This window comes from Pyxicephalus adspersus, chromosome 4, assembly GCF_032062135.1.
Source record: "Pyxicephalus adspersus chromosome 4, UCB_Pads_2.0, whole genome shotgun sequence".
Taxonomy (NCBI): Eukaryota; Metazoa; Chordata; class Amphibia; order Anura; family Pyxicephalidae; genus Pyxicephalus; species Pyxicephalus adspersus.
In genome coordinates this window covers 102,534,284-102,561,594 of record NC_092861.1, presented here as the reverse complement: position 1 = coordinate 102,561,594, position 27,311 = coordinate 102,534,284, and the positions used below count along the sequence as shown (strand labels likewise).

Sequence of the window (27,311 nt, the reverse complement as noted above, 5' to 3'; positions counted from 1 at the left end):
ATTCCGACCCTACAAACGGAAAGGGATCTCCCTTCCTTGTCGCCCTGGCCCCACATACAACTCACTTATGTTCTGAGATCCTTGCCGCGGCCCAATACAATAGCCCGATCACTTCTTCCTCTAGAGGACTTGTGTGCAACTGGTCAACCTGTACGGAGGCACACTTTCCCATGCCTATCAAACCCTGTTATCTGTATATAGGCCAGAACTCCCTTTATTTGTATCCGAATGGGAAGCTGATTTGGACACTTGTTTTACTGAAACCCAGAGAGATATGTTACTTCATTTCTGTCATAAGGTGTCCAGGAAACCAACTACAAGTTGGCCACTCGCTGGTACAGGACACCGGTGAAGCTTGCTAAGATTTTCCCGGGGTCGGATAGCACCTGCTGGAGATGTGGCGACACACAGGGTACGCTACTGAATGTTTTCTAGGAATGCTCAAAATTGCAATTTCATTGGAGTTCGGTAGCTAATAATATCCTAAAGCTTACAGAAGTGGATATAAGGGGCAATCTGGCCCTGGCACTTCTTCATGTTTCGGACATGTCCCGCAGGTGCTATAGTAACTCTCTCCTGAGATACCTTCTCAATGCAGCTAAGGCCTGTATCCCAGCCTTATGGAAGAATACTGCCCCTCCGACGGTAGCACATTGGTTGCAAAGGGTTGCTGAAATATATCACATGGAGGATACGATATCCACTGACGTTAAGAAAGCGGAAAAATTTGCACAGACTTGGTACCACTGAATCCACTTTATCACTACTGAGGAATATTGCCGTTTGTTACGACCACCCACCTAGATACCTGAGTATTCTGGGATGGATGCCTAATTGCATTCTGCCACTGATTCAGAGATGTGATTGATTCCATAGCTGGTTAATGCCCACTTTAACCCCCCCCCCCATCTCTCCCCCCCTTCCTTCTTTCTCTTTTTTTTTTATTCTTAACTCCTTTTTTTTTTTAATTAGTTACTTTGTTTGATCTTCTTTTATTTTTCAACCTTGCTGTATGTTCTTTTTTGAACTGTATGTTACGACCACTTTATTTTATTTTCTTTGTATGTACCTTGATATCTTTTAATAAAAATCATTTATAAAAAAAAAAAAAAAAAAAAAGTAGACGTTTTTCTATTTAATCATATATACAGTGAGGGAAAGAAGTATTTGATCCCTTGCTGATTTTGTATGTTTGCCCTCTATGACCAGTCTATAATTGTAATAGTAGGTTTACTATAGGTGTGAGAGACAGAATAACAAAAAAGAACCCTCAAAAACCCAGTGCTCAAAAGTCAAAGCTTAATGTGCATTGTAATGAGTGAAAAAGGTTTTTGATCCCTTTTGCAAAAGATGACTTAGTACTTGGTGGAAAACCCCCTGTTGGCAATCACAGAGGTCAGACATTTCTTGTAGTTGGCCACCAGGTTTGCACACATCTCACGAGGGATTTTGTCCCACTCCTCTTTGCAGATCCTCTCCAAGTCAGTAAGGTTTCGAGGCTGATGTTTTGCAACTCGAACCTTCAGCTCCCTCCACAGATTTTCTATGGGATTAAGGTCTGGAGACTGACTATGCCACTCCAGGACCTTCATGTGCTTCTTCTTGAGCCACTCCTTTGTTGCCTTGGCCATGTGTTTTGGGTCATTGTCATACTGGAATACCCATCCACGTCCCAATTTCAATGCCCTGGCTGAGGGAGGAGGTGCTCACCCAAGATTTGACGGTACATGGCCCCGTCCATTGTCCCTTCAATGCTCTGAAGGTGTCCTGTCCCCTAAGCATAATGTGTCCACCTCCATGTTTGACGGTGGGGATGGTGTTCTTGGGGTCATAGACAGCATTCCTTCTCCTCCAAACACGGTGAGTTGAGTTAATGCCAAAGAGCTCAATTTTGGTCTCATCTGACCACAACACTTTCACCCAGTTCTCTTCTGGATCATTCAGATGTTCATTGGCAAATTGCAGACGGGCCTGTACATGTGCTATCTTAAGCAGGGGGTGCTTGTGGGCTCGAAAAGATTTCAGGCCTTCACGGCCCAGTGTGTTACCTATTGTTTTCTTGGTCACTATGGTCCTAGCTGCCCTGAGATCATCGACAAGTTCCCCCGTGTAGTTCTGGGCTGCTTTGTCACCGCTCTCATGATCATTGCAACTCCATGAGGTGAGATCTTGCATGGAGCCCCAGAGCGAGGGAAATTGACAGTTATTTTGTGAAATTGACAGTTATTTCTATTTGCGAATTATCATGCCAACCGTTGTCACATTCTCACCAAGCTGGTTGCCGATAGTCATGGAGCCCAGTACAGCCTTGTGTAGGTCTACAATCTTGTTCGTGACATCCTTGGACAGCTCTTTAGTCTTGGCCATGGTGGCTAGTTTGGAATCAGATTTATTGATTGCTTCTGTGGACAGGTGTCTTTTATACAGGTACTGTAACAAGCTTGGATTAGGAGCACTCGCTTACAGAGGGTGCTCCTAATATCAGCTTGTTGCCTGTATAAAGTGAAGACACCTGGTAGCCTGAAATCTTGCTGACTGATAGGGGATCAAATACTTATTTCACTCATTACAAGCCACATCAATCTCTGACTTTTGAGCATTGGGTTTTTGAGGGTTCTTTTGTTGTTATTCTGTCTCTCACAGCTACAACAAACCTACCATTACTGGTCATTTCTTTGTCAGAGGGCAAACCTACAAAATCAGCAGGAGATCAACGAGATATACTAGACACATCTCATATCACTTAGGATAACTTTTCATATCACATAGCATGACAAGTGGCTATTAGTTACATAAGATATGGTTTAAGATATTACTAATCTTTTACATTTTGGTACTTATATATACTTTAACAATAGATTCTGATATGCATAGGGCAGTGTTTGTGGATTGCATTTTTCTTTTGTTATTTTGTGTTGTGTTCTATAAAAGTATACTTGGTAATATGTTTAATCTACATATATGTTCACAGTATACATTCGATTTATGATTTAACCTAGACCATAAAATCTAGATTGTATATCCCTAAAGAAGCCCAAGCGGGCGAAACACATCGGGTTTAGAGGCATTACATAATCACGCCACAATCCATTATTATGGTGGCTATGTTGCATGGAAACCATGCCACGCCTGATTAAGAGGATCTCTGTATAGTTCATTGGTTGAATAACACCCTGATGAAGTAATCAGGGCTTGACTATATCAATTAAATTTTGTTTTTGTATACCATAAAACCGTTCTAATTAGTGTTTGTATAATCGTTTAAGTTCTTTTTAAACACATAAATATTTTGCCAACTAAAACACCTCTTCTTTGGATTTTTATTTCTTCCCATATTTCTCTATACAACTCACTGTCACTAAGTGAGTGAGGTGTGCCTAAATGGATATTCCTAAGTGAGGGAACTGCCCTACCTACCCCTCTTCTGCTATGGAGATAGTGTACCTTTATGCTCATAGTAGCACCCAAATTTTTAAAGTTTAAGAGCAAGTTTTGTACCAGTTCTTCATAACTTTGTGCTTTATGGTTACTCAAGTTCTTGACAACCATGACATAGCTGTGCCAGGCAAAAACTTTAGTATCAGTCATGTAACTTGTGAAATTTGAATCATTTATCGGTTTCTGAATCTGGGGTCCATCAAAGATTCCTGCTTTTATTTGTTCAGTACTCACTCCAGGGAAGAATCTACAAATGTATTTGAAGCAATTACCGTCCTTGTTCAGAGCTCTAACAAATTGTTTCAATAATCCCAACTTTATGTGTAGTGGAGGGAGAATTATTTTTTCTTTGTCAACTATTGGCTCATTATTTTTGTTTGATGCACCTTTTTTCATGTTTTCCCTTGGAGGCCATGACACTTTTTCCAGTGATCCTGCTTTGCTCTACTATCCCACAAGCAGATGAAACATGGGTACTTTGTGTATCCACTTTGCTGTCCAAGTAGGAAGTTCACCCTTTTTCAATCAACACATATGGACCATTGATGTTCATGATAGCAAAGCTTTTATAAGACCATTTTGATATTTTCATATTCTTTTTTAGGTTTTGCTGAGTGACCAATAGGAATTGATGCATAGCAGTTGCCATTATGCAGTAAAACAGATTTCAAACTTCAAGTAGAACTGTCTATGAAAAGCCACCAGTCTTCTGCTCGGTATTCTGGTACTATCACATGGGCTAGTAGTCCAGGGATGTTACAACAGTACACCAAGTCTCCACCTGGAGTGTCACTTCTCATCGTATTAAATCATTGAGCTCTTCTTGGGAGAACTGCTGGTTTGATGAAACACTTCCTTCATATTTACTTCCACTGCTAACTCCTGGATTACACTCCAAACCCTGTATATCCTCAATGTTGGATACAGGAATATCAGGGAGTGTACTGAACACTGGTATGGGAACATCAACACTATGAGGCACAGGTTGTCTTGTCGATTACAAATCCAGGTACTCCCACTTATAATAAATGACAATCATAACAATCATTATGATGATTTTTGGGCTCTTGCCATACAACAGGTACACCAAATTTCAAACTTTTCATTTTTCCACTGAAGTAGATACTTCACACAAGTTTTCATACCATATGGGGAGCCCAATACTTATCTTGGTCCCCAGTTTAATACCAAAATATGCAAGATATGCTTGTTTCACAAATTTTGTATTGATTCTTCTCTTTTTTTGCTGAGAATATTCACCACAAATGTAGCAGAACACATTAGGGTCATTTAAACAACTTCTTCTTGAAGAACTCATATTTCTGTAAAAAAAGAAAACATATGAATAAAAAGAAGGCAAATGAAAGTTTCATGAAATTAATGCTACATTTATTATATAAAATGCAAAACATTGGTGTAAATAAATATTGATATAATATGCTCTGTTAACATTTGTTATTGGTAAAATTGTCTATTCCGATTCCTGTATCACAAGAACTAGAGCCAATTCAATGAAACTAAATATGAAAAATTTTGAAAAATCCTTGGCAAGTAATTTTTTTTTTTTGAGCTGTGTTATGATTGCTCTACATTCCAAAAGTTACACATACACTCAATAGCCACGCCGTTCTAGTACTGGGTTGGACCTCCTTTTGCCATCAAACTGGCAAAATATTCATAGATTTAACAAAGTGCTTGAAACATTTTGCAGTTGCAGCAAATTTGATAACTGCATATTTATGATGAAAATTTCTGGTTCCAACCAAATTTTAAAAGTGCTGGAATGAGATATGCAGTGTCTGTGAGTAGAGCATTTGAGTTAATTTAATTCATTGTCATGTTTGAGAAATCAGTTTGAGATGGTCCGTGCTTTGTGACATGGCACAATATCCAGCTAAAAACCACCAATGTAAGTACCGGAGTCCTTATTGGGGATGCCCATACTGATTGCTCTTATCAAGTTATATCTATTTATATAGACACATATTCTAGTATACTTCCATTTCTGTCCACACTACAAGCAGTGTAAAATTCAAATAATGAGGTTATTCAGTGAAAAAATCAGATGTCAATTACGGCCCTTGTTTAAGAAAGGAAGGCAGTGGATGTTGTACATGCTGGTTATACTGCATTTCTCTCTGAAAATCTGAGTGGTGTTGGCCCTTTTAATTGCATAGTCATTTTAAAATGGGTGTTTCAACAAGACAGTGACCCCAAACACACCAGTAAATAAGCAATGTGGCGATCCCAGTCCCTGAACCTTGATCCAATAGAAAACATGGTGTAACAATAAAAAAAAGTTGTTTCTGAGGCAAACAGGTTGGTTGCACCCCATGCCACACAGATGTGCAGAAGTTCTCAGAAACAGTGGTTATACAACTAAATATTAGTTCAGTGATTCAAAGAAAATCAAAATGTTAAAGCTTTTTCAGTTATAGTTATTTCGGATATGTTTATTTTACTAGTGGTTTTCAACTTGACCTATTATGTAACTATGTATGTAAATAAGAACTCTTTTTTTATTTAAACAACCTAATATTCCATTTTCTTCATTTTCTGTAAAGGAATAACATGTGAGTGTGTATATACACACACAAATTATTACTGTCTGCTATGGATACAGTTATAGTTTAGAACCAAATTATGTGAGTATTTTTATGTCAAAAGTGGTACATTATTTTGCATGGAAATTTGTTGTTTAATATTGTAGGCCTGTAATTCTTGGGAATAACTCCCAAGTATGATAAAGATTGAAATACAAATCATACATTTTAATATAACAAATAATTATAAATAATAATTATAAAAAATAATGAAATAATATAACAATAAATTTATCTTAATCAAATCAAAAACACTGAAATTAGTCCAAACAAGGGTGCAATATTGATAAGATGCAAGATGCCTGAAGATCTTCTTGTAGTACTTTTTTTGCTGTTTACTCATTGCTGGGTAGAATGTCATTGCTTGATCAGCTCTGTCGACACCTCCTATGGTGTTATTGTAGTCTATCACTACTTGTGGCTTGTCGCTTCATTATGTCTTTCCCTCATTTTGTTCGTACCATAACAGTGGAGGCATTATGGACTGTTCTCATTAGGCACACATCTTGTCACGACATCGCAGGGCCATCATTTTGCCTTTCTGCCAGGCAACCCTTTCTCCAGTCATCAGCATCCTTTTTTGCAAATATTGATGGCATGTTGTGCCGGTTAGCCCTAACGGTTCCATACGCATCTGTTTTGTGTTGCAGAAGAAACTCATAAAGTTCATAAGTATAAAGGTTGTCGGTTGTGACACAATAGCCCTGATTTAGCAATGGCTCAATGAGTGAGAGAACAGAAGATGCTGCCATTCCATAGTTGCTGTATTTTGGATTAAATTTTGTTCCTTTTCCAGTGTATAGGACTGAATTCCAAATGTAGCCACTTGATGTATACTTTCACTGTCTGATGATAAGTTTCCTGGTGAATCACTATCGCTCTAATCCACAAGTGATTCTAAATCACTATTGCTGCTTTCTAGCTGTTCAAAAACAGCTTTTGCGCTGTTAAGACCAAGGTTGAATTTTTTGGCCACAATTCCAAAAGGTTAGTTAGGCAAAAAAACACTTCACATCACCAAAAGAACCCCGTCCACGCGGTGAAGCATGGTGGTGGAAGTATCATGTTTTGGGGTTGCTTTTCTTTAGCTGAAACTGGGGCTTTAGTCAAGGAGTGAATTCTGAACAGTTCAAGATACCAGTCACTTTTAGCCTAAAACCTTCAAGTGTCTGCTAGAAAGCTGAAGATGAAGAGGAATTTCATCTTTCAATACAAGAATAACCCAAGCATCCCAAGTCAACAAAAGAATAGTTTCACCATGGTTTCAAAATGTGCCATGCCGATAGACTCCTACCCAGAAAGAGTAAATGCTGTAATTAAATCAAATGGTGCTTAAAAAAAGTATTAGTTCAAAGGTGTGCAAATGTATGCAAACCAGACCATTATTTTCAATAGAATTGTAAAGATTGTAAGTCACAATAAAGGTGGAATAAGTTTTAAAATTATTTATTGTGGTCTCATTTTTTAAAATCACAAAAGCCTGGAATTTTAACAGGGGTGTGTACCTTTTTTATATTTACTGTATTTACTAAAATTGCAAACTGTGAATTGGACAAAAAGGCTTACCTGGTCTTTACCAATTTTTCCCACAGAAAAATACTTGGACATTGGACTAGAAAAAATTAATCCGGAGACTGCAGCAGCTGGTGACATTGCAAGGGATTCAGTAAGTGTTATACCTATAAGAAAATAGAACAGCAAAACATGAATTCTTGAATTTGTACTGTTTTATAATAAACTAACAATGTTTCTTTATTAGTCAGCACTAGTCTATAGAAAACTTGCTTTTTGCAATGATGTATTTAATATCAATGTGTTAAAGAGTTTTCCAAACACTTCATAACATTACTTCCTAAAAAATGCTTAGAATATTTAACAAACTATCTGCAAACTTGCAAATTAATTCAAAGGGCAAGGTAGAAAGAACGAGGTTTGAAGCTCGATAATTAGTGCAAAAAATGAATTATGTATTTATACATTATTGATTCACAAATAACACTGCATTATAAAAAAAATAAATATTGTCTGCTACTTGGTCTAATCCATGTGTCCTATACTAAATTAAGTGCGCTGAATCCAAATCTGAAGTCTAGTTCTGCCTAGGATGTCAGGATCTTAAGTTAATTAGGCGTATAAACACGATTAGCTACATTCCCTCGTTCCGCAGTTACTATGTAATCTCTATGTCATAACATGACATTACAAAAACGTAGTTTTATGTTGCAACAACATATACAATTACTCATAATTCAGAAGTGTTTCAGGAACTTGCTTTTGCGTTTGTGGCTCTCAGCTGTCTCCCGTTGCAGAAACCACCAGTAGTCGCCCATCATGTTGGGGTTGTTCCGGCCTTGATATCTTGTTTCCATAACAGAAATGTCCTAGTGGAAACTCTCCCCTTGTTCATCACTCACATAACCCAAATTTTGTGGGAAGAAGTCCAGATGAGAATGTAAGAAATGAATTTTAAGTGACATTCGGCAGCCAAGTTGATGGTATGCTGTTAGCATGTTGTTTAGCATGATTTTCAGCTCACTGGTTGCCCAGAAAGTTTTGTGGAAATAGCACAAATTAATTCCAAGCAGCAAGTTCAAGTGGGTTGAGTTTGTCTTTGAATGTTGCATCACGCATCAAAATGCGGGAACCAGCAAAAATGCCTGCTTTCAGTTTAGCATCTGTTTTAACTTTTCCAGTTTTGTCCTTCCCATGCCATCATGATCCATTGCAACAACAAAGTTTATCATTAATCCAAATTTAATATGAAGTGTTGGAAGGTAAACTTTTTGTGGATCAATGAGTGATTTATGTTTCATGTTGTACTGGCCAACAGTGTGTTCAGGTCTAGGTGGCCATTCTTTCACTTTGTAATAGTTGCTGTCATCACGACTGTTCCACAGGCACAGAAAGCACATATATTTTGTATATCCCAACTGCACGCCAAGAAGTGCCACCACTTTTAGGTCACAACAAACGTCCCACTTGTGTTCTGAATAGTTAATCAATTTCAAAATGACCTCCATGGGTTCGTATGTCTCTTTCATTCCCTCGGCATGAGCAAGAAGAACAGAAGCTTTTTCGTTACCTTTATGCAGCAATACAGCTTTCAAACTTGCTTTGCTTGAGTCTATGAACAATCTCCACTGCTCTGGTATGTATTCGCAACCTAACTCCATCATCAGACCACTCATGTCGATACAGAAGCAAATGTTGTTTTCCAGCTTCTAATAACATGCAAACTTTGTGTGACGATCACAAAAGTGTGAAGTTGTAGTTCCTTTTTGTAGCAAATTCCACTCTGGAGGCTAACAGTTCAGACTTCTCTTTTGACAAAGACAGGTCCCTTAGTAGGTCATCTAAATCTGATTGGCTTATAAAATGTGGCTTTCCCTCTGGCACTGGATTTTCTGCATCTTGTGGCACTGGCTTCAGAGCAGATTCACATCCAGGATAGACGATTTTTGACTGAGTCTTCTTCGAAAACCCAGCAATTTTACATACAGAAGTAGCAGTCTGAGTGATGGTCTTTTGGCTTACGCCAAACCATAGGCACAGCAAAAGGCATTTTATTCCTTTTCCCATTCAACCATTGTGTTAGGCCAGTGTAAGACACCTGACAGCAAATATGAGGTGCAGAGACAGCCCTTGGTCCATCTCGCCCTATATACCTATTTCTTACGTCAGCTCACTGATTTGCCCAGACAGCCACTGCTGGAACATGCATGCCACCAGGGGACGTGATTCAGCTGAGGCGGCAGCAGACATAGTGGTAGCTGCAACTGTTATAATGTTCCCATGTAAAAGTACATTACCCAATTACTGACCATTTGAACAGCTATAGCACACCTATAACTTAAAATCTGTACGTGATAGGCAAATTCTGAGTCCAAATTTGGAATCAGCACACTTGATATCATGTAAATCACGTGTTATTCCCAGTAGCAAAATTGTTCAGGGAGGCGAGAACGAACCCACCTTTTACTTACAAATTATTACAACCACTGCCAGCAGGCCCAAAAAGCATGAGCAACATGGTATTTTTAGTGAAATCAAGAATATTTTTTTTTCCCGTACATTTTTGCTAGTAGTATTTCAGGAAGATATGCAGTTTACCTCTATCTTAATAAAGCATTCGATTGCCAAAACACTTGCAAAGCATTTATTGTTCATTTGTTTAAATTTAAAATTTGAACCAGAGCTTTCTGCTATGTGGATGTACTACAAAAAAACATTACAAATAAAAATATTCCTGGTCACCAGGAACTGACTTGCCTCAAATGTGTCACTTAAATAAAAAAGTAAAGCTTTATCTGAAGTTTATCTGAGTTTTTGGGGACTACATGTGTCAGGAAGGGTTAAAGAATGACACAAAACACTCAGGTGCTGCCCAATTAAAAATTAGTACTTATCTTTATTGGATTCGTACAATGATCCAAAACAGTATTAGATCCAACAGCAAGATCTCATCACAACTCAGAGGGTACCTATTTTCATATCCTCTACTCGGAAGAGTAAGGCAGGGGGAAACTTTTTTAGCCAAGACATTTATGTCAGAATTTAATTCTATGATATTTAGTTAACAATTAAACACTGATCTTAACCAATCATATTGTAACAAACATTGCTAGCTCATTTTCGCTAAACTTCCTTGTTACATTATACTGTAAGAAACTTAAATTGTTGGTATGATACTATATTTTGTATATTACAGGTGCTTTCATTCTCATGACCTGTGGGGGCATAACAGCATCAACTTTCTTCTTATCAAGTCATTCTGACCTAAACAACCATTCCTGGTATTTACACACACACACACACATATATATATATATATATATATATATATATATATATTTATATATGCCACAGTTACATGAGACTTCAGCTATAGGTCTCCTCCAGCCTTTCATTATTTACAGCGTGGTCCACCATCCATGTGAATTCCTGTGTGATGATGACACTTCCTTTTTGATGTCTAGTGATTGATTGGCTAGACTGTATTAAAGACACATGAAGGAGGTAGGGACATTAGAGCTGCATAATATGTAGGCACTATCTACAGTTAGGTCCATAAATATTTAGACAGAGACAACTTTTTTCTAATTTTGGTTCTACAATTAATTTTAAATGAAACAACTCAGATGCAGTTGAACTGCAGACTTTCAGCTTTAATTCAGTGGGTTGAACAAAAAGATTGCATAAAAATGTGAGGAACTAAAGTTTTTTTACACAATCACTTCATTTCAGGGGCTCAAAATAAATTGGACAATTGACTCAAAGGCTATTTCATGGGCTTGTGGGAGCTATTCCTTCATTATGTCATTATTAATTAAGCAGATAAAAGGCTGAAAGTAGCTGAGGAATTTTGCTGATTCTTGAAGTTAATTATTTTTGTATTTTTGTTATGTTTTGTAGATGATTGAATTATTTTGAAACTAGTTGTATTCTTCTTATCAGTAAACCAGCGTCCGCTTCCCCCCCTTTTGCCTTAAAACTCTTCCTTTCCTCCCTACGGCTATATATCTGTTACTTTGACAAAAATATCTTGTTCTAAGAGAACCAGGAGAACAAGGACATCTGTTATGTCTGCTAATTGTCTGTAGTCATGTGATCATGCACTGATCATGCCTTTGAACTGTTATATAAACTGTGTGCAAACAATAAAGTTTTTAAAGTGATCTAACCACACATTAAATTGGGTGTGTTACATACTCTTCCAGCGCTGTAAACAGAAGTGATCAGAAAGAGGGAAAATTGATCTGGGATCAATAGGAGATCGCCTTAACAAAGGCCTAGAGCTGATTTGGGGGGGGGGGGGGGGCTTGTATGTGGAAGATGTATGTGTACAAATATTTATGGACCTAACTGTAAATTCTGAGTAATAATAATAGTGATTGCACTCTCACAATAAAGGAGCAATACTAGAGGAAAGGGAGAACTGAGGATTGTTCGGTCAGCTAATGAGTGGCACTAAATTAGATGACCCCTAGAGAAATTGGCACTTGTAAGGGATCTGAACACTGATTTAGGTCAGTATATCTAGTGTACTAAAAGAAGCTTGCCTGTACATACAGGGAAGTTTACCTCTATTCCTGCCGCACCAGGGAGAAACTGTAAGATTACCACCACAGAACTACAAGCAAAGGTAACAAATCCTTGATAGAGTTTAAACTCTCTTGGAACCTTCTCCCAGGCATTCATGATATGTCCAATCTTGACTACTCAGAAAACCAGACACAATGCAAATGTGCCAAGGCCTAAACAGGACAACTAATGAGCTCCTACAATCATGTCAAGTAGTAATGAAAAAATAGATAGATGCAGCTATCATCTTTCTCCAACACACCTTATAGCCTAAATGCCCTTAACGGATGAACTAAAGAGAGGAAGAAGGCATACTATCAAATCAAGGGCCTACATGAATCTATACATGGTAAAGAAAAAAAAAACACACCCTCTGGAATCAGAATTTGGCATCAAACCCCTTTTAGAATTCTGTATATAATGACTTCAGTCAGACATTTGCATAGTAGCTGTATTGTACACGAAAGACTGACATGAAATGCTACACATGTCTTACCTTGTGTTTGCTAATTTAGAAAGAGAACACACACTTTTTTTTTAAAAAGTATATAGAAAGCATATATAGGAGTATATTGAGGGTTGTGATAGCCAACAAAATAAACCTAGTGACCCTTCAAAGGGACATCCTCTAATGCATTTGATACTTAGAAGCATGGAATATCCGTTTTAATTTTTCCCTAAAGAACATAAACTGACAGAGAACCTCCCTTTCCATCTGATAGAAGTGAGAATCATACTATACTTCCTGCTAGAACCTATAACTAACATGTTTACAGACATTTTAGGAAAAACCGTAACACCTGCTAGGTTCCCAACCTTCAGAGCATACTCTTTACCACAGACATGATCAATGTACTACAAACTGCAGGACAGATCCATAGTAAAACATCCTTGCACCATTTTACTATTCAACACTTTCTTTTCTGTATTGCTAATGGTCTTTTCAAACTTTAAAATTTCAAAGCACTTAAACAGGTATCAAATACTGTTTTATCAGCAGTTAACCCTCCACCCCCTGCCCTAGGTCAGTTCCTTTTCTAAAGAATTTGCACACTGCTGTGACCAGTGAGGTTCCTTATTTGCTACCAGCATATTACCTAGACATGAAGCTTACTATAGAAATACATGAGTACAGTTATTTTTCTAGATCTCAGTCACAATTAGAGGCACAGGAGGTAGAATTCTTTTTTATTTTTACAGAGTAAAATGGACACCAAACTGATCACATTCCACAATGTGTACATCCAAAACACAAACCAGATAACATTTATGGCAGCAATGCAAGACACTCTGCAACTCGCTTGATCAGGATTCAATTTTTAATTTTGCACGAGACCCATACCTGGATACTTCAAAAAGGAGTTCATCCCTAATATACAGAGAACATACATACATTAAACATATAAAAACAACTACAGTCCATGCAAATTGCTCATCCCTGGCAGGTCCTATTTTCAAGAGAGATGTAATTATCATATATAAATATCTATCACAGGAGTACCTGTCCAAACCCAAACACCTGATCATGAACTCATCACTGTAACGTGGAACTGGCTCTGAACCATCAAAACCAATGTCACTCATTTGTTAAAGGTAGACTCAAGCTCAACCAACTCAGGTTCAAACTTTAGATTCACAATATAGGAAAACCGATAAGTGGGAGAATGTATTGCATGAACCATAAAATAAACTCCATATCCAGAACTGGCCCCCAAAAAAATAAAACCAGACATTGAACCACTACACAGAGACCGTTTTGCGGATAGCCTCCTTCACCCCTCCCCCACCTTTTTTTACATCTTTAATTTTATTGGTATATAAGTTGGATACAATAAAACAAAGACAAAGAGAAAGTTGAACATGTATATGATACATTGTACATTTGGAATCATTACATAAATTCAAAACACATGCAAATATCAGGCCGAGAGGCTGCTTAGTATAAAAGAAAGGGTCAAAGTCAATAGGGAAGAAAGGGGAAGGAGTAGGGGTCAAGGATCAGGGAAAAAACATCCATAGAAATACATCTTAAGAGAAAAAAATTACAATATGTAACTACAGTAACAAACCATATAGGGTTAGTAAGAATGTATCAGTAACAAGAAAAACCTAATGCAATGGAATATTACATTAAGGGTTGTCTAGCCAACATTTCTAATTATGCAGAAATAGTTTCTTGGGAAACTGTTTAAAAGCAAACATGCCTTCATATGAACATTAAAGATTAAGGTCTAATACAGTTTTATTGAATGAGGGGGGATCTGGTGTTTTTCACAATCGTAAGATTTGTAACATAGCTGCTATGAGTAAATGAATTATTGGGATTCCAGTTTGTACAGGGAATCTTTCTAATTCCAGGTGTAAAATGGCCATATCAGGGGAAGTTTTAACAGAATGGCCACATCCCCATATAATGCAAATCCAACAAAACCATAAAAAAGTTTTAGGATTTTTGAGGCACAACTAACTAGCACATTTTAGAATTGATCAATGAAATGATAAAAAAATGTATTTATCACGGACACCACTACACTAGTACCTAACACTAATGTCACACAAAATGATAAAAATTTAATTTCATCATAATCAGTTATCCCAAAAAACAGATCACTCACATCTTTAGATCCTAATGATATAGGAACTCTTATTTCCTTCACCTTCCTGCCCTCCATTTTCAGGCAATTAATCAGCACAAAATAGGATGGGCCCCCAAAAAGCAGATTAAGTATTATAAATCTTCACATTATGTGTTAACAAAAAATGAATAAAATATTACAGAGGGGTTTAAGCTTCTGTCAATCAGATAATGTAGATGAATTTTAATTTTTAAAAGGTTTACATCTATTTGCGTGTAACCTTTTTTATCGAGTAATGTACGAAAATTAACCCTCTGATAAACAGAGTCCACTTCCTGGTCTTACTGGATATAAAGCGGTGGATTCCAGAATGTTAAATGACCTTTTACAACTTTTGAATGAAAATAAATAAGCTATGTTTTTCAATTGTAATGATGAGTCAACCACATTTAAACAATCTGATCCTGTATTAAAAGCTACTAGAGCACAACATTTTGCGCTTAATCACGGAAAAACAATTAGTGATTAAGTCTTCCGACAAGGGCAGACTTGCAGTGGTAATGGATAATGAACAATATGTAATGATGTGCCCTAAAATTGTGAATAATGAGGAAGGGTATTTGGTGTCTAAAAAAAAAAGTAAAACAATATAGTGAAGAATTTTGTCATTTTATTACAGAAGCATTTACTGAAATGTTAATGTTTTGTACCTATTATCTTACTGGAATTTATTTAAATTTGAATGTCCAAAAATGGAATGATTGATGGACTTGCCTCCATTGTGAATTAAAATAATTTTGCTGAATACAATCAAAAAAACTCATGCCACGTGGTATGCTTGGCATTCATCTTTCGGCAGTGAATGGATGGGGTGGAGCCTGCAGCGGTCATGTAGGATGCCGCGGGCCATTGCGACTCACATATATTGGGAAGCAGCAGGAAAACAGGTGGCTGGCAATGATCGGGGCTCCTGAACTTTATAGAAAGTATACTTTAGGTGGCTACAATTGAATAGAAAGGTTACAATTAAATATGAGGCCGTATGTTTGAGGAGGACTGATCATCATTATATATGAGGTGGTTTAGGCATTTGTGGAGGACTGACGGACTTTTAAAGAATTATGTATACTAGTGAATATTATTGGTTTGATATGAGTAAACCTTTATTCACTAGAAAAAATGTACAACTCTTACAGATTTTGAGACTGATAATAGTGTAAAGTTTGAGATATGGAGGCTGTTTTTGTGTGTAAAAAGGAATAACACCAGGGGTCTATCCAGGACTGCGTAGTTAGTACATACCATTTAAAAGTAATATAAGGTTGTTTTGGGATATACACTATTAGCATACCCATACCACCTATTTGTAATTCATATTAGAATTTTAGAATGAATAAATTAGAATTATTACATTTTAGTAAGCTTTTGTCCCATTGGGAATTTTAACCAAATCACCTTCAGTACCAAGTCTTTCCTGGTTTCCTGCCCCCGAATGTGTTCAACACTAGCACCATTTTTCTGGGAAGATCCATGCGCCTCGCTGATAGCCCTCAATCCAATGAGATCATATTTTTTTTTTCTTTCTTGCATTTAAATTCTAAATTTACTGCGTTATGTTTTGTGCATACATTAAGATTTATTATAACATGTTGAATTGTAGTTCTCATGTTTTTTATCCTGAAAAAACAGACATATGTCTGACCATAAGTATTTCTTCATTGCTATCTATATCTTTTTATGATTTTTGTGTATGCACGGTTTTAATATTAATGTGTATTGTTTATTTCTAATAAAGTTATTGTTCAGATTTTTTAATACAATGGGTGGAAGTTGATTGTGCCTAAAAAGTCCCTAAAGTTTTTTTCTGGTTTTGTTAGATTTATGGGCATTAAAATAGGGAAATATAAAATAGGAAGTATTTTTAAATGTCAAATGTATCGCTTTGACATTTAAAAATACTTAATTATTTATGCCGCCAGGGAGGTTAACAAGGATTTTAGCTGAGGGAATGGAACATAAAGCCATAATGGCTGTCAAAATCCAGCCTGAAAATCCAAATTTTAGGAGGACCTGCCTAAGGAAGCCCCACTGTACTATCAAAATCTTTTTCAGCATCTAAGGATAAAAATATTGTGGGGGTCTGATGTTGGTGATCATGTTGAAATGAAGAATACGTCTGGTGGCATCAGGAGCTTAGCAACCATGGATAAATCCCACTTTATGAGGAGCAATCATAGTTACATAGTAGGTTAGGTTAAAAAAAAGACATAAGTCCATCAAGTTCAATGAAGGAAATTGAATTGATTGCATAACAGTTTTGATTGGAGAAGAGGTAAGTAATCTGGACGTGTAGTGGATGTTTCAAAACAGATGTGCAACTGGGAAGAATGTGTTTTTCGGTGTTCCATATTATATTGAATAGATGCTGGATAAGGACAGTCATGGTAGGGACCACTAAGTAAAAATACCCGTCATACATTGCTTGTTTACAACAGATATATTGAGCTGGAATACTACTCCAGTGTTAGGCAGGTGGGGGTGTCTTTGAAGAAATTTTCCCTTGATATGAAATCAGTAGGTTGGTATGGTATTTCTACTTGTAAGGAATATTGTGAGTTTGGAGTACTTCAGTAATGTATAAGAAGGATTTATAAAGATGTATAGTATGTGAAGGAGGGTTGTACATGTCTTTCATTGCTTGTTCTTTTATATGGAAAAAATGAATTATTGCTCGAACATCACAAGGCGTGTGATTAGGCAGATGCAGTGGCTTGGGAAGGCGATGTGCTCTACCAATCACTAAATTTGCTGGAGTAATTGGAGACAAAAGTGCATGGAATAATTTGCAAATAAATGTATTAAGTTCTCTAGGAGTGACCGATTCCAGAATGGCTCTGAATTTAATATTGTTATTGCAAGATCTGTCTGCAAGTTTTGTTTTAAGGCACTGGATCCTAGAGGAATACTTAGCGGATTGTGAGCCTGAGAGTATTCAACTAGTTTATCAACACAGTGGACACTATTCCCAACATCTTGGATAGTCCAATCAAGTCTGGTCAGTAGAGGGGAGAGATCTCCATGAATAAAATTCCTAAATGATACCAGCATGTATTTCAATGTGCTATCTGAAACATTTTCCTCCATCCTTATGTGAGGTAACATGGCCATCCTCTAAAGTCACAGTAGCAGGAGAAAAGATAGTGAGTTGCCTCAGTGGGTGTTACCATTGGGTCGTTTAGGCATATTTGGAACCCAGAGGGTGTGTATAAGATGATAGGAGTGTCTAACAGTTGCTAAAAAGATTGGTAGGTTGCTGTTCAAGGGAACACTCGGCGGAGCGAGAGTTCAAGCAGCCATCTTAATTATTTTTAAAAATAATTAAAAAAACAGGAAGCTTTTTTTTTTGTAAGACGCCTCCAAACACCTTTCACCTAACTTTGCAGGCTTGTTAGCATCATTTTTACTTGTTGCTCTCAAAGCCATATAAAATGGCCCCTCCCCCTGGATGTACACATTTTTAAAAAAGCGCACATGTGAGATCAACAGTCTCAACACTGCCCATGCCTGATTTTGGCTGCTACCTGCAACATCTTCACATGACTTTGCAAAATTTTGTTTTAATTTACCTAAACCGGACCTAAACTAAAACTAGCTGGGAGCAGGCTCCACTTTCTTTTTGTTTGTTGCCCGACTTCCTGGCCATCCTACTGTGTGGGGGCAGGATCTGTACTGGCTTCCCTGTGCTATTGGAGGTTGCTCTGTTGCAGTTTGCTGGGCTAGGAGGCAGAAGAATAGCAGCTCAGGAAACATCCTGCATTGGCACCTGTGCATGAGCACTCCCTCTATAATTATTTAAATCTAAATTGATCTGAATTGATTTCTGAATTTAAATTAATCTATTTAAATCATCTGATGTACAACACCATAGAGTCCACCATATTTATTAACAAAATTATCTAAATAGGAGAAGCCATGTGTGAAAATCTAAATACACCTCATGATTTAGTAGCAGGTAACCTTTAGAAGAAACTTAGAATTGATTTTTTTTCTGTATTACTTTATCAGTGTCTCACATTGGGCTTGATTTATTAAAGCTCTCCAAGACTGGAGAAGATACACTTTAACCAGTAAACCTGGTGATCAAGCAAACCTGGAATAGATATGGTCCAGGATTGAAAACATTGACTAACCTCCCTGGCGGTATTTGGGGTTTCTCGGGGTTAATTTTCAGTACCAAAAGCAGTAAGCCCGAACCACACTCGGAGTGGAATTGTAAATGGGATTTGAAAGCTTACCTGGTCCCCACGTCCTGGAGCGATGCCCGGCATCTGCGTCTCCTGACAATACCGCCCAGCATCTGTGTCCTCGGTGTGTAAACGTTGGGAACACAAGGCCAGGAGACGCAGATGCCGGGCGGGCATGGGACGTGTGCATGGGAGAGTACGGCTGGGGGGGCAGGACCAGACGGGAAATTTTAAGTATTTTAAATGTCAAAGCCGTACATTTTTAAATGTACGGCTTTGACATTTAAAAAAAATACTTATATAATCAGACCACCAAGGAGGATAACAAATAGCAATTTACTTTTAATAAATCCTTTCTAGGTTTGCTGGAACACTAATAAATCAAGCCCATTGTTGGGGAGGAATTTTGGTCCTTTTTTTTATAACATTGCTTAAAATTCATTGAGGTTCACTGGCATTCAATTATGGACAGCCCTTGTAAGGTCCTGCCACAGCATTTTAATCAGATTGAGGTCTGGACTTAAACTGAACCATTGCAACATCTTCATTATTTTCTTTTTTTAGCTATTCTGTAGTAGATTTGCCGGAGTGCATGGGATCATTTTCTTGTTGCATGACTCGATTTCAGCCAAGCTTTAGCTGTTGCGGAGTTATCCTTACATTTGACTCTAATCTCTAATACTTTTGTATACAGAAGGGTTAATTGTTGACTCAGCGCTCAAGATCATGTGGCTTAAAAAACAAGCCTTAAACATCACCTCTCCACCATTGTGTCGGACAGTTGGTTGAGTTGTTTGTGTTGATATGCCATCACCATATGCCACACCAAATGCTGGACTGTGAAACATGGCCATCTCCACTTTGGTCTCATCTATCCAAAGGGCATTTTTCCAGAAGTCTTGTTGTATGGTCAGATGCAACTTTGTAAACCTAACACGCTGCCATGTCTTTTAAAGAAATAAGAGGGTTTCTTTTGGCAACACTTCCAAACAAGCTATACGTGTTCAGTCGTTTCCTAATTGTACTGTCACAAATTTTAACATGTTATCTGAGACCTTTAAATACTATACCTATGATACGAAGCCCTTCTTATTTTTGCAATTTCCCTGCGCATTGCACGGTCAGATATTGGAGTGCATTTACTGGGATGTCTGCTGAAAAGATTTCTGTCGTAAATGTTTTCCACTTGTGAATATTTTTATTTAAATCCTGGTATAACTGTACCCATGTGTCCGGTAATTCAAAAAAGGAACAGGCATTCACTATTTTACAAATAAAATTATATCTAACAGGTTATGACACAAACTAACAGCTGAAACAAGGAAGATTTTTATTTCATGTGTAATTTACCTGTTGCCTCCTCTATTTTTGCCAGATTCCACATGGTAAGCTTCTCTGTGTGATCTGGCTGGCTGGGGTAACCCATGGCTGGACGAATGCCTTGATATCGTATCTTGCGCAAATCATCAACACTCAAGTCTTCGGAGCTGCAGTAACCCCACAGCTCTTTTCTGACCTTCTCATGAAGTTCTTCTGCAAATGCCTCATTAATAGACAAAAAAAAAAAACTTTCAACAATGTGACAAACAGGATCTTGCACTGCAAACACATATTATAAACATAAAAAACAAAGGTAGAACAACTTAACTGCATAATGTAAATGTGAACATAGTACAAAAACTTTACAACATATTATGCAGTTAATATTTAAAAGAAAAAAAAAAAACATAGTACATTATAGTACATTATAGTACATAATAATACATAGTACACTTTTTTGTACTTCATTTTATTTACTTATGTACTTCATTTTATTTCTTGTGCAGCAGTAAGACCAACGGATTTTGATCCAAGACTAGCATTACTGTTCTCAGGCAGCTATAATCTGAAATGTATAGATAGCTTTACATTGTAAGCTCCATTAGATTTAACCTCCTGTATCATACCTTGTACTTATAATGTATCCAAGTTTGTCATCAGCAGTCCCTATTTATTCTACAGTACTGTGGTATATGTTGACACTTTAGAAGTAAAAAATAACAGTAATGTGTGTTACATGCATTTTGGTAAGAGTTCAGGTTTAAAACCCATCTGTCTTTGGTTTACCTCAGCTAGCCTGTCCCCAAGGGCTTTGATCATGATACTGTTGTAGTCATCCCCTTTGAGCTCATAAGCTTTGCTCAAGTCCTCCACACCAAAAATGGCTACAGCAAAAACACCCATGTAGTCACGTATCCCAGATTCCTGAGGTGCAATGAAGTCAGACAGGCAGTAGTAGGGGTCTGTCGATGCAGAATCTTTCTCAGCCTAAAACACAAACACAATATATCAATTTTCTTTATATTCATTATTCTCATTCTGTCCAGCAAAACTCTGACAATATAAAAGCATTTAAAGATCCCCCTCCAACAAAAACAAAAAACATAATATTCACCGGCCGCTTTATTAGGTACTCCCTTTGAACTACTTGTAAAATGCACATATCTAATCAGCCAAGACTGGCACCAATGCATTTAGGCAAGTAGACATTTACCTGCTTATATATAGTATATATTATACAAAGATTTCTTGGTATTGGACTCACTACAGCCATTTTGTATTGAATCCAATAAAAAATTATTTGATTTTCCCGCCGATCCTCCCGCCCGCACTGACACATGCACCCACGCCACCGGGATACCCCAGGGAACGTCTCTGCAGTCGCCGGCTGGGGATCGAAGAGGAAGGACTTGTCCCCAGGACCTGCGGGGACCAGCAGGATGCTGGGGGATGCTGACAGAGCAAGGTAAAGTGGGTTTTTAGCAACCTAAAAAAAAAGTAAAGTTTAAAGCAACCTCGAGTGTGACTTGGGATTACTGCTTTTACTCGGGATTACCGCTAGGGGGGGTTAAACTACTTTAAATGCGTCATAGTTGTTGACATCAGGTGGGCTAGTTTGAGTATTTCAGAAACTGTTGCTCTGATGGAATCTCTATGTAGAAACACCTTTAGGGTTTATGGAGAAAGGTCCAAAATAGGTGAAATATCCAGGGAGCAGAAACACGTTTGGCAAAAATGTCTCAGTGGTCAGGGGAGAATGGCTAGACTGGTTTGAGCTGATGATAAGCAGCAACAGTAACTTAAACCCTAGTTACAACCCGAGGAGCATCTCTGAACACAACATACGAAACAAAGCAGATGGGCTATAGGTAAAATTTGTGCAGGGAAGAAAAGATTAGAAAAGAGTTGCCTGTGCTGAGGAGTCTCAAATTCTGCTCTGATATTTGGACTGAGCAGCATCAAAATTCGGCATCAACAACATGGAAGCATGAATCCATCCTGCCTTGCATCAATGGTCCAGGCTGTGCATAATGGTGTTATGGTGAGGGAGGATATTATCTTGGGTCATTTTGAACCCCTTGCTACCAAAAATGTATTGGCCACGGCCTCAATATTGTTGCATATCCTAATATTGTTGCATGCATTGTATTGTTGCATATTGTTCTATCCCCTCATTACTGCTGTGTACCCATCCAATAAAGCACTTTTAAGATAAAAAAAATTACAAAATTCGATATTTCACATTTTACAGCAGGGAACCAAAGTACAAGTTGAAACCAAAGTAAAAACTGTTCTCTTGCAGCATTGACTACTACCAAGGGTTCCCACCATTGTGTTCCGAGAGAACAGCTGGCATGGGATGGATCATTGCAGGATCCTAAATTTATACATTTGCTTGACCCTACCAAAGGTATTTTTTTTTTGTTTACTTATGTGTTGTCTTGTTTTTCTATGGCTGATTTAACAATTCCTGGGAATGGGCATGCCATAATATATACCTTTGTACTCATTCCACAGGGTGAGGGGATGGGTATCTGGAACTCACCCTAATAAATGGGCTTACAGAATCCAATAAGTTCCCTGCCCACAGACCCCCACAATACCAGGGTCTGTCACGCTTAGGGGGATGGAGGGGTTGCTACAGCTTGCACAGAAGTGGTGTGTGCCCTAAGAAGGGCCAAAGCACTGGATCTAACCAGCAATCAGGTCTTCTCCAGGGCCTCTAGTGGTGAGGACCTTGTGCTGCTGATTGTGGTCCTAGGGCACACCAGGGTGGGCAGTATGATCCATGGTACCAAGACGCTAGGAGGGAGAACTGTCAAGGAAGACCAGGATCGAGGCAGGCAGCAAGCAAGAGAGGTCAGCAACAAACCAAGAGGTCAAGAACCAGAAATCCAGGAAATAGACACCTGTGATACGGGGGCCACCGCAGACACAAAGGGAACATGGGAGAAACAGGAAGCACCATGAAGCACAGGTGACACGGGAATCACTGCAGACACAGAGGAACAATGGGACAGCACAATGAAACAGGCAGGGAAACACCAGACTGGGCAATAAGGGGTTAACACTGGAGCTGGACAGGAAAAACACTGAATTAAAAAACAGGTCTAGAGGAAATGCTCAGCAGTGCTAGGGGGCTTGGCACTGGAGGAGACACACTGCATGAACGCAGAGTTCTGTGTCTGAGCTAGCTAGATAGTCAAGGGCAATTAAGAGACTATTTCCTGATTGTCCAACAGGAGGGGCGATACTCATTAAATCTGGAAAAGCAGGCCCGGGCTCAGAACTGCCCACATGTGCAGGAGAGAGACGCCTGCCCTTTAGTGAGGAAGAGGTATCTGTGACAAGGTCATCTGGTGATGACACCCTCTTCCCCAACAATGGTGTTTTTCACCACTGGGGGAACACGGGGGTCTAGCTTTGCCGCAAAAAGGGCACTATATTTTGCCTCCTCTCTCAACCTCCCAGGCGTAATTCCCGAGTGTAGCTCGGAGTGAATTTTACATACCAAAAGCGGTAACCCGGAGCCACACTCGGGGTATGAAAAAAAAAACCTACCTGCTCCCCTCGATCCAGCAGCGTTCCTCAGCAATCTCCAGCTGGCTTCTGCCTCACATCCTGTGATGCGTGAAGAGTTGGTATGCCGGGGAGGCTTTTAAAACATTGACCACAGTGATCAAAAATAAAATAAATCCAAATAAATAATAAATCCAAAAGTTTATTTTATTATTGTACCCTTGTTTGGACAAATTAAAAAAACAATTAAATTTTTGAAAGAGTTAATTTTATTTATAATTTAATTTATAAAATTATTTATAATTAATTATTATATTATTATTTGTGTTTCAAACTATCATACCCGGGAGTTATTCCTAAAAATGAATGGCCTAAAATATTAAACAACAATGACCTAGACCGCCAGGGTTTTTTTTTAAATTGTGGGTTTTCTGTACATTCTTTTGCATTTTTTCCTTCATTTTGAATTTTTGAATTCCTCCTTTTATGTTCTTTACCTCCTTGACGTTTCACTGGTGTCTAGATTTCTGTACCAAAAGCGGTACATTGTTTATTTATGACATTTTTTTTTATATTGTAGACCTGTAACTTACCGAAATATGTCCAAACAAGGGTCTAGTAGATATCCTGAATATAATAAAGTTTGAAACACACAATCATGTAAAAAAATAATTAAATTTGATAATAAAATTAAATAAAAAAAACATAAAAATCAGCGTAAAAAAGAAGGCATAAACAAATCAAAAATACTGAAAATGCAATAATTCTGTATACTATATAGTGCTATATTTTTCTAAAACACCTCCCTAGTGTGGTAAATTTTAAAACGGGGCAGCACAGAGTCGAACATCACATACCTATAGACAAAACCACATAAATATATTTTGTATTTTTTTGTATTGGATTGGATACAGGAGTTTGTATTGAATCCAATAAAAAATATTTATTTTTCCCACCCCCCGTCGACGAGCGCAAGCACCGTCATCATCAGGAATCGCCAAGGGACGTGTACGCAGAGAATTCTAATTCTCTCCGTATTTCCATGCAAAAAAAAAAAAATCTGTATAATGCAATAACTGTACAGTAGCTTTAATAATATTAATAATATATATATATATATATATATATATATAAAAATATAATAAAGATTTCTTTGTATTGACAGCTATTTTGTATTGAATCCAATACAAAATGATTTGAATTGCCCGCCCCGCCTCCCGCCTGCACCGACATCATTGGGAAACCCCGGAGATCGTCTGTGCACACACCGGGTGAAGACAGAAGAGAGAAGACGTCTCCGGATCTCCCGAGGAGCTGTGGGGACAAGGTAAGTGTTTCTTTTTTAGTTGACAATCAGATTACAGTACTGTAACGCTTGATTCTATTTTTAGGTACCCTGAGCCTAGTTCCGGGAAAGCGAAATGGGAACCTGTCACTGAAAAGAGTATTTGGTTATTTCTTGGGCTAATTATTCTCCAGGGTGTGTGTGTGTGTGTGGGGGGGGGGGGGGGGGGAGTCGCAACCCCTGCAGAAATGGTATTGGCCTGATCTTGAAATACTTACATTTCACCAATAATGACACTTTTGATAAGACCACTCATCCTCCAACCAAGCTAAAAAAATTTTTTGAAGGTCTATCAGATGACGTGGGAGAACTTTAGAGACAGCTATGTGCCACAAAGAGAAAAAAGCATAGACGAAAGTCTAAGGGGCCTACAAGGGGAAGCTCAGCTGGATCCAATACATAGCATCTAAGAAAGCCAGATTCAGAGTCAAATCATTTATGCTGTGCGAATCAGCAACAGGGTATATCTGGAACACCCTAATATACACTGGGAGAGGCACAAAATTTAGCCTCAGATTTAGCAGCTATGAAGTGATAACATCATCTGTCCTGTCGCTAATTGAGCCTTTGCTCAATCAAGGATATTGTGTTACTACTGATAATTTTTACAGTTCACCTAAATTATTTGAGTTCTTGATCAAGCACAAAACAGATGCCTATGGGACAGTTGGGGCTAACTGGCACAAAATGCCATCCATGTTTGCCAAACAGAAGCTGAAGACTGGGAGAAATAGTTGCCTGGCAAAAAAGCAAAATGATGGCCCTGCGATGGCGTGACAAAAAAGGATGTCTGCCTTTTGAGCACTGTACACAACACCACCACTGCTATGACTAGAACAAGGGGTGGGAAAGAGATCCTCAAACCAGAGGTAGTTCTGGATTACAACAGCACCATGGGAGGTGTTGACAGAGCCGACCAGGCGATGACTTTCTATCCAGCTGTTAGAAAGCAACAGAGAAAGTATTATAAAAAAATCTTTAGACATCTGGTGGAACAATATCTTTAGAATGCCTACATTCTCTTCAAACAAAAGAATGAAAGGCCATATGTTTGAAGGACCAAACAGCAAAAATGGATAGAGCTGGAGGCCATGCTACCACAGTGGTAAACCCAGAACGCCTGACTGGTCGTCACTTTATGGATCATATACCACCAACCGCAAGAAAGGAAGCGCCAACGAGGATGTGCGTAGAGTGTTAAGCTAAGCAGGATGACGCCGGGAGAAAAATAGAAAAAGAAACCCGGTTCTACTGCCCAGATTGTGATGTTGGACTCTGCGCTGTCCCTTGTTTTAAAACATACCACCCCCGGAATGTTTATAATAATCAGATAAACATCAGATTTTTGTGTTTTTATTTAAAGTTTATTATTAAATTTAATTTATTATTTTGACATGATTTTGAGATTCAAACTTTATTATACTCAGATTCTTGTTTGGACATAATCTGGTGCGTTATGCAGAATTACAGGCCTACAATGAAATGAAAATTTTCATGAAAAACAATGTACCGCTTTTAGACATATAAATCCAGAAAGAAATGAACCGCTCAGGAGGTTTAAGACAGTATTCCCAATCAAAGTAATGAGCCATCCTTTAACAATGGAAAATTTGCTTTCTTAATTTTTAATGTTTTTTTACTTTCTGATGTTTGCTAACTGTTTACAACTTGAAATTAAATCATTTTATGGTCACTGCTGCATTGTTTGAAAAAACAAGGTCCCTAGGAATATACTTTTTTTTAGTTGCGGCTTCTATGAACTGTACCCAGGGCAATATTCCAGAGAATAAAGCCTTGGGGGTCCTTTTCTTTAACTTGCAGACTAGTTCTTTAAACAAATTCTTAACCACCTGGGCGTTACACTGATGTCTAGATTTCTGTACCAAAAGCATTACACTGTTTTTCATGAAATTTTTTTTTTTACATTTTAGACCTGTAAGTTACAGAAATATGTCCGAACAAGGGTCTAGTACAGGGGTCAGCAACCTTTACTATCAAAAGAGCCATTTTGCCTCCTCTTCCACTAAAGAAAAATAGTCTGGAGCCGCACAACATAACACAGTTTATAAACTTTTAAAAGTTTTAATATTTTTTATATTTTACCTGTTACTACAAGTGTGCATGTGTAGGCCTACTTTGAAATAAATTAAACACTGAACTATGCCCCTAGAAGCCTCCAGCTTCT

General features: G+C 38.0%; 1 protein-coding gene across 3 annotated transcripts in view; it reads right to left on the bottom strand.

The window, feature by feature from the left end:
* The window catches only part of MTR (5-methyltetrahydrofolate-homocysteine methyltransferase), a 316,459-nt gene that overhangs the window by 9,626 nt on the left and 279,522 nt on the right, over nucleotides 1–27,311 (bottom strand). For 2 of the 3 annotated variants that reach the window (XM_072409187.1, XM_072409190.1), the window contains 3 exons: nucleotides 21,049–21,249; nucleotides 20,293–20,485; nucleotides 7,608–7,720 (listed from right to left, as the gene is read on the bottom strand). In XM_072409187.1, coding sequence (XP_072265288.1) covers nucleotides 7,608–7,720; nucleotides 20,293–20,485; nucleotides 21,049–21,249 — 507 coding nt within the window. Of the gene's footprint in view, nucleotides 1–7,607; nucleotides 7,721–20,292; nucleotides 20,542–21,048; nucleotides 21,250–27,311 lie in introns of those variants that run through there. The other variant, XR_011920422.1, reaches the window with a different exon arrangement.